Below are 9,132 nucleotides of genomic sequence, written 5' to 3'. Positions count from 1 at the left end.
TCACTTCTTTGTTCTTCTTCCCGGAACGAATGGTGTAGTTTACATCCGAATTTTTCTGAGTAATTTCATAAGGTCCAAGCCATGGCTGCGTCAATTTTTTGGACCTTCCACGTCGCACAACCTAATTTTTTAGCAAAACTCTGTCGCCGACGCAGAAATCGTTTTCCTGCGCATCTTTATCGTACTGTTTTTTCGCTATTTCTTTCGACGCATTCAATTTTTCCCTCGCAACCTGGTGAGATGCGCGAAGTCTTTCACGTAACTCTTGTGCGTAGTCATCATACGAGTAAGTAGGTCGCGGCGGCTGCTTCACTGAGGTTGGTAAATCAGCACACCTCCCATACAGTAGCTCAAACGGTGTCCGTTTCGTGGCAGTATGCAGAGTTGTATTGTACGAAAACGCCGCATAGGGTAGCCATTGATCCCAATCACCTTGGTCTTCATCTATGAAATTGCATAGATACTCTGCTAGGGTGCGATGAGACCTCTCAAGAGCACCATTCGTTTGAGGATGATAAGCCGTTGTCTGAATCTTCTTTATCTTGAGAAGACAACAGACATCTTTAGAAATTTCGCTTGTGAAATTCCTGCCCTGATCCGTCAGCAATTTCGAAGGCGTTCCGTGCTCGCAAATAATTTTCTCAACGAATGCTTTTGCCACAGTATTCGCCTCTTGATCGGGAATTGCAATCGCCTTACTGAACTTTGTCAACGCATCCTGGAACGTCAAGATGTATTTATTCCCATCCTCCGTGACTGGTAATGGACCAACTATGTCTATTGCACATTGCTCGAACGCCGTCTCCGGAGCTTCTCCAATCTGCATAGGGACCTTAGTTGCTTTTCCTAACTTATTCAGCTGGCAGTTCTTGCAGCCTGCGACATATTTCTCAATGTCATTTTTCATACCCTTCCATTTATATTTTAGCTTTACTTTCTCGTGCATTCGTTGCACGCCCGGATGTCCTCCAAAAGGGGTATCATGGTATTCCCTCATTATTGTTGGGATGTCCTCAGGATCTGGAGTGACTCTCACTTGACTCTCATCAGGTGTCTCGCACCCTTCTTCAGGTGTCTCGGACCCCTCTTCAGGTGCCTCGGACTCCTCAACCTCAACAGCATCACCCTCAGCTCCCAACCTAGCCTGCTGATCCCGGGTAATGACGTAAATTCGACTCAAGGCATCAGCATTTGTATTCAACCTCCCAGGTTTGTGTACGACTTCATAATCGAACTCCTCTAATTTAATTCTCCAGTGCATCAGTCGTGACCCGGGATCCCTGACGTTGAAAATCCACCGCAGAGGTCGATGATCCGTCACGATGATAAATCTTCGGCCATACAAATAGGGTCTGAAATGTTTCACAGCCCAAACGATAGCAAGAAGTTCCTTCTCAGTCGTGGAATAATTAATTTCGGCTTTATTCAATGTCCTACTTGCGTAAGCGATTGGCAAATCACTTACAATTTCTCCCTGTGACAAAACAGCGCCCAATGCTGTTTGATGCATCGGTTGTCAACAAAAATGGTTTCTTGAAATCTGGATACTGCAATATTGGAGCCGAAATGAGCTCTTCTCTCAAGCTCTCGAATGCGACGCCTTCTCTCTCTCCCCATATCCAAGCTACTCCTTTCTTTAATAAATCTTTGAGAGGTTTGGCAATTTTTGAAAAATCTTGAATAAATTTCCTGTAGTAACCCGCCAGCCCCAGGAAGGACATCACTTCCTTCGTTGTCCGAGGTACCGGAAAGTTTTTTACTGCTTCTATTTTTGTAGGATCAGCCTTGATCCCTGCCTCCGTAATCACATGACCCAGGTAAACGACCTCCTTCCTCAAAAAGTTACATTTGTTGGGCTGTAACCTCAAGTTAGCCTTCCTCAATCGCTCCAACACTTCTCGTAGACGGTCATTGTGCTCCTTCAGGCTTGCTCCAAAAACTACGATATCATCGAGATATACAAAGCATCTGATTCCTTGAATTCCAGCCAAGACTGAGTTCATCAGCCTCTGGAATGTCGCCGGTCCTCCCTTTACTCCAAAGGGTAAACGGTTAAATTCGTAGTGCCCAAACGGTGTTGAAAAAGCCGTTTTGCACTTGTCCTCCTCCTTCACTGGAATCTGGTGAAATCCCGACGCCAAGTCCAGTGTGGTGAAATATTTTGCGTTTCCCAACTGATCCAGAATATCACAGATATTCGGCAGTGGGTATGAGTCACCGATGGTGATGTCATTTAACTTGCGAAAGTCCACGACAACTCGCAACTTGATTTTCCCTGAGGCATCGGGTTTTTTAGGAACAACGAGTAATGGTGCGTTCCATTGACTGTTACTCGGTCGAATCACCCCGTTTTTCAGCATTTCCTTGACTTATCAATCGACTTCCTCCTTCTGCGAATGCGGCAATCCATGTGGTCGAACAGTGACAGGTGCCGCACCTGGAGCAATAGGGATTGAATGCTCCAGATGGTCTGTAACGCCCGGAGGATCCCCTGGAAGTTGCACAATGTTGTTGTACTCCTCCAGCATCTCCAGCAGACTCTCCCGTTCAATTCGATTGAGATGAGAAATCCTCAGATTTTCGTGAAGAAGTTTTATTCGATCTGTTTTCTTCCTTCTGCTTTGCTTAATTTCTGCATGCATCAGCATTATCGTTTCGGCGGTGGGCAATTCCTCGAGTTTCACAATCGGAACGTTCAAGAATACGTCATCCTCAGTGGTATTCATCACACAAACGATTGCTCGACCACCCCGTGGCTTCGTGAGGCATTCACCCAGAAACACGCCCGGTTGTAATTTCTGCTTACGCACAATTCCACTTTTTGTGCTCAACGATGTTGCCCAGGCCAATGTCTCTGTTCTGGCCTTTACCAAAATTGGTTTCTCAGGTGGGGAAAGTTGCAAACGTGTGCCATTGATCATAACACACTTCCCTGGTTCAACAAATATAGTTAAATCTCGAGACTGGAAAAAGTCTTCTCCTAGTATCCCTCCAACACACGGAAAGCTGTCAGGAACAACGTGAAATACATGCCCCAACTCCTTGCCAATTTTCAGATAAATTTCAGCTCTTCCGAGTGTCCCAACATCCTGATTAGAAATTCCACGTAGCGTCCTTCCCCCGGGTTGAACCTTCGCACCTTCCTTCAATTCCCCAGCTTTTATTACTGATATAGCAGCGCCAGAGTCCGCTAAAAACATCGTCGGCTGCTTGAGCTCATCGGCTGACAAAATTAAATGGTTCTTTGTCTTGGAAGGCTCTTCAGATGTGATCTTACGCCTTCTGGAACTGGGACTAAGTGAAACCTCATCATCTTGTCGATCCTCATCGTTCTCAACCTCGTTAATTTGCATCACTTGGAATGCCCCCATTGGCAGCGTAGGCTCCTCGTTCGATACCACTTTATTTTTGTTATTCTTCTTTGTGCCACTGTCAGCATTTTTATTGCCCTGCTTTGTGACATCATGTTTCTCTTTCACCTGTAGCTCCGCATTCTCTGGTAACCCGCACTGCTTCTTCAGTTTAAAACATGCTGTTATGTCATGCCCTGGAACGTGACAAAATTTGCACACGACTCCATATGCATTGATACTGCGTTGTTCTGGAACAGGTAGACTTGTCCTTTTCTGCACCTTGCAATCTTTTGCCTGATGCCCTGCCTGGCCGCAAGCAAAACATCCCGCCCCCAGGGATTTCCGCCCCACCGAATGACGATTCCCCCCCTGAGAACACCTGGAACCACCTACTCCAGAGTTCCCTCCAAAATTTCCTCCAGAACCCCCCTTAGAAGCTCCATGGAAACCTGGCATCGTTTTTTCCAGCTCAACCGCCCCCAGACAGGCCTCATGCAATGTTTTGTAATTATTAGCTCTGACCAAAATTTGTATCTGGCCACGTAGCCCTTGCTCGAAATTCGCTTTAGCCAATGTCAAAAGCGCTTTCCTCGCCCCACCTTTCTCCTTTTCATCCAAATCGTTAGCCAAGAGATTTTGTATGCCCTCGATTAAATCGAGCGTTACTCGCTCAGCTCTGGCTGCAAATTTGCTGACGTCTTCATCACTCTGTTGCTGCATGTTATTGAACTCCGCATGCAATCCCACAAGTGACTTTATTTTGCCAAACAACGCCTCCAACTTGATTTTTAACTCATCGAAGCTTTCTATTTTCTTATGCTTCAGTTGCACAAATGCCTTGCCTGTCAACTTATTCTTCAAAACAGTTTTCAGTAACATAGGATGTAACTCAGGTTGCAATAAGTCCTTTGCACCCTCACAAGACCCCAAAAAAGGTATCAACTCATCAGCCTTTTCGCCATTGAATGAATGAACAAGCTGTAGAGCCCCCTTCAGGTCTATCAATCCCCTTTGCAGGTGACCATTACTAGAGCCAGTACCAGGAAGATTATTTACCCCAGCTGCGTCACGACCACGATACATCTCTGCCCAAGCCTTCTGTAGCTCGTCCTCCAATCGTCGCCGCTCCTGAGCTTCCTCCTTAATCCTTTCCTGGGCCCCCTCTATTATTTTCAGCATCTCAGCCACAAGTTGATCTGTCCCACTACCCCTCAGGATCTCCTGGGTGTCCATTTTACGAAGACCTGAGATATCCAATTCCGGTAAATCCGGCTGCCTATGCAGTGGTGGGGTGAAATCACCCAACAGAAGTGATCCCCCCGGCACCGAGAACGGAGTAGACATAGGTGTGCTGAATTCCTCCCTTTGCTCCCTATCATCAGCTGCGGGCAAGCCCTGCTGCTGCGGTGGTGGCGGTGCCGGCCTCACAGGTGTGCCGTTCCCACCCCGCGGCTCTTGCCGCCCATCTTGCCCCTGCTGCCATTGCGGCTGCTGCCCTTGCGGCTGCAGCGGGTCATCCGCCACGAAGTTCTCCACACTACGCGAACGCCGCCGGACCCCCTCGGCCAAGGAACTGGAAGCACGGTTCCCCCTAGCAAAATTCAAGGCTCTGCGCATCGTGATACCACGACGAAACCCTTCTGATTTTGTTACCTCCGCAGAAGACCCTTCAATTGAGTGTAAATTCACCCCTACTGAACGTAAATTCTGCCTGACACCTCGAGTTAATTCCTCCAGAGAATCAAAGTCGTCCGGAACACTCTGACTGAGACCCCATAAATGAAAAATCGCCTGTTCCGTGTCAGCTTCGTTCCGCTTCAAAATAGTCCGCAAAACAGTTGGATTTCGCCCCTTCTCCTACGGAACAGTCGGTTGCTACTATTCCGGCGTCCCAGAACAGCTTGATGCTTCTCCAAAATGAATACACGTTTCCTCCGACGTATCGAAAATGTCGAATTCTTCTCTTAACCACTGTCTTCGACGAAAGTTGATCAGGCTCCCGTTTCTGAAGAACACACGCGCTGCCACTAAATTGTTGTGTGAGGTAGAATGGACGAGTACAATGGACTCAAACTTCAGTGTTAAGATACTTGAATTTACTTTATTTCTCACTCAAAGTGTAACGGTAAAAATACAAAAGAATTAAGATTAATTCCCAAATGAACTACATTGGTAATGACTCCCGAGTGCAGTGTGTTCTCGGTTTTTATAAGAAAACCGTGACACACATTTGTCTCTTTTTCGTTGTATTCATATTACAAAATGATCCCGTGGTGTAATACGATGCTGAATCGGTAAACAATCGATAAACAGTTAATTTCATAATTATTAAACACGAATCACTTCGTAATTTGGTCATGGAATATTCTGGATTACAACAAAGGAGTCAAGAAAATTTTGATTGAGTAATAGAAAGAGATTTCTGTTCAATTTACACTGAGAGAGAAAAAAACACGATCTCAAACGTCTGTTGTTTGAACGAAATAAAAGAAAAAAATTATTCTATTTAAACATGAATAATTAGTCTCCTTACAAGAACGAAATATTGAGATGGTGCCTTTTCATGATTAAAATATCTCTCACGAAGTTAAGTTAATCAAGAAATATTTTGTTCTTAAATTAGAGAATTGCTATTATATCTGCATTATTATTCCGCTTAAGAATTAATTTCTTATTTTTGAGGATTGAATAGCAAAAAGGAGAAATTACTCTTTCTTGTTTTCCATAAAATGACTTTTCGGGGAACAGAATCCGAATATTAGTATAGAATAACGAATATTTAGTGTTAGAAATAAGATTTGCTTGCACAAATAAAAATATTTATTTTTGAACAATTAAATCTATTTTTGCAACTGAAATTTTGCTCAAGGCATTTTTCAGATGTTCAGCACTAGATTTCCTTTTTCTGGTCATTTTCAACTTGCGATTGTATCAGCGAGTGAAGGTGACACGTCTAAACTCCGCGGCGTCATTTCAACACAACACGTCAATTCAACATTTTCATTTTCTACCAAAACTATTTCATCATTCGGTTTTTCCATCATATTCAATTTCAACATTAATTTCACATCAGAGTTTTCACCGTACTGATTATTCTTCGATTGTCAGGTATATGGTTGGGTTGGTTTCGTTTGTTTTCTCATATTGGTGTCTATATATTTATATTTCAAATGTATATGGGTTGGATGCTATGAAGATAGCTGGGAGTTTTATTGTCTTTTCCTTTGGATGCCCAATGGTGATATTTTCGATGTGTTTGTTGACATCCAGAGTACATATAATGGTGTTTTTGTTTGATTTGTGTTGATTATTACGCATGTTTAAATTGTGTTGTGATGAGTTTGATTGTGTTGACTTTGTTGGTGTTGAATTTGTGTGTTAAAATGTCGTGTGTTGAATTGACGTGTTGAGTTTGTTTTGTGAGATATAGACATGGAACCCGAGTGAAGAAAATTTCGGTTTAATTGCGCACGGTTTTCGCATAATTACACTGAGAGAGGAAAAAACATGTTCTCAAACAAGTCTTGTTTGAACGAGATAAAAGATAAAAATCATTTAATTCAAACATGAATAATTACTCTCCTTTCAACAACAAAATATTGAAATTGTGCCTTTTCATGATTAAAATATCTCTCCTGAAGTCGAGTTATATATCTCTCATAAAGTCAAGTTAATCAAGAAATATTTCATTATTTCAGCATTATTAGTCTGCTTAAGAATTAACTTCTTACTTTTGAGGATTGAATAGCGGAAATGAAAAATTATTCTTCCTTGTTTCACATTAAATTACATTTTTCGGGAGCAGAATACGAATAGTAGCATAGAATAACGAATAGGCAATGCTAGAAATGAGATTTGCTTGTACAGATAATAACAATTTTTTGGAGCAACTAAATCTATTTTTGCAACAGAAATTTCTCATCTCAAACAGCATAATTACTGAGGGTTAAATGAAACGTTGATATGTGGATGTACTCACGTGTGAGCAAGTACTGTGAATAAGCGGAGTAGGTTCGAATATACATATTTGATTCTCATACGCAGCGGCAATTTTTCCAGTGTCAGTACTGCAATCCAAACAGCTGATTCTTATGTAGTTGTGAACAGCCCCCGGTATTATCTGGACTCTCTCGAAGTTACTTGCGAGAATGACGATGTTGCAGCCAGCTGCATAGGCCTGCAATAAATGCGAACATACCTTCGTGAAAGACAACCAAGCATTCACTCCTATTAAATCCACTAGTTGTTGAGATATTTCAAAAAAATTGACTTATCTATGGGAGAATGAAATGCCGGGAAAAACGACTATTCAGGAAATTTATTTTTTTATTAATTTTTAGTTGACGGTCAAACGACATTTATGAACGTTTCGAGGTGAGGGTCAAATGGTTTGGAAGGGCAAGTGACCTTGAGGAACGTTTGAAGTTGAAGGTCAAACGAGTTGAGGTTTAAACGACGTTCAAGAACAGTTGGAGTTGAGGTTCAAATAGTTTTCGGGGTCAGAAGACTCTTAAAGATGTTTAAAGATGAGGGTTAAATAGTTTTTAGGGTCAAAAGATCGTTAAAAACGCTTGAGATTGAAGTCAAATGGTATTGAGGGTCAAACGACCTTTAAGATTGTTTGGAGTTGAGGGTGAAAAGACCCCTTGAAGATGTTTAGAATTGAGGGTCAAATGGTTAAAATATCGTTAAAGGCGTCAGGAATTGCGGGTTCAAATGGGTTTTAGGATCAAAAAATCCTTAAAAACGCTTGGGATTGAGGTTCAACTAGGTTTGAGAGTTAAGCAGACCTCAAGACCGTTCAAGTTGAGGGTCAAATGGTTTTAAGAGTTAAGCAGACCTCAAGAACGTTCACGTTTGATGCTCAAATGGTTAGAATATTTTTAAAGCCGTTAGGAATTGAGGGTTAAATGATTTTGAGGGTCAAACGATCCATAGGGACATTTAGAGTTAAGGTCAAATGGGCTTGAGGGTCATGCAGGCCGCAAGAATGTTCAGGATTGAGGGTTAAATAGTCTCAAGACTATTTAACCCTTGAACGGGTCGAAGCAGAATGATTAGAAATGATCATTGAACCCTTAATTTTACTTATTTTCAAGGATTGTTTGTCTCTTAAGACAATTTGACCCTCAACTTCAAACCTCATTAAGAGTCATTCGACTCTTATGACTGCTTCACCCTTAACCCCAAACGGCATGATTACGATCCCTTAGCGCCACGATTTAAAATATGTTTTCCGTACCATTTTTTCGCAAGATTACGGGAAAAATGATGCAAAAATTCTATCTCAATAATTTATCTGGATATTTCAATTTTCAATTTTTTAATTTACACCAAAACAATCACAAAACAGGGTCGCAGAGACAGAAAGTCGCAAGGATCATAAAAGATCACAAGGGTAAAAAAAAAGGAGACAGAAGAGTTGCTGGAGTCACAGGGGGTCACTGAGGTCCATGTGGTCACTTTTTTTCCAAGGCTTTTCTTCCACATTTGTTTATTCCGAATCTTTTTATTTCCGGCAATTTTGTTTTCCGGAGTCATTTCTTCACCGGTTGTTTTTGCCAATAGCTATTTTTTCTGACGTCATTTTTTCATCGATCATTTTTTCTGACAGCCAAACGTTGATATCTTGGAAAATAAAGATTAAAATGCTCATATCCCAAGAACTCATTGAGAGGGATATTTTTAATTATTTTTCCAGTATTCCTGGGAAAAAATGGTATGGAAAATATATGTGAATTCGTGGCGCCAAAGGAATCGTAATCCCCCCCCCCCCCCA

The 9,132-nt window shown here is 42.1% G+C and overlaps 1 protein-coding gene across 3 annotated transcripts in view; it reads right to left on the bottom strand.

Moving 5' to 3' along the window:
* LOC107041513 (dmX-like protein 2) overlaps window positions 1–9,132 on the bottom strand; it is a 47,320-nt gene that overhangs the window by 33,315 nt on the left and 4,873 nt on the right. For all 3 annotated transcript variants that reach the window (XM_015262095.1, XM_015262097.1, XM_015262096.1), the window contains exon 2: window positions 7,333–7,530. In XM_015262095.1, coding sequence (XP_015117581.1) covers window positions 7,333–7,530 — 198 coding nt within the window. The remainder of the gene's footprint in view (window positions 1–7,332; window positions 7,531–9,132) is intronic.

This window comes from Diachasma alloeum, unplaced genomic scaffold (genome assembly GCF_001412515.2).
Source record: "Diachasma alloeum isolate Michigan unplaced genomic scaffold, Dall2.0 Dall_scaffold_00366, whole genome shotgun sequence".
In the NCBI taxonomy this organism is placed as follows: domain Eukaryota; kingdom Metazoa; phylum Arthropoda; class Insecta; order Hymenoptera; family Braconidae; genus Diachasma; species Diachasma alloeum.
Note: the sequence above shows the minus strand (reverse complement) of the source record. Positions and strands in the feature narration are given on the sequence as shown.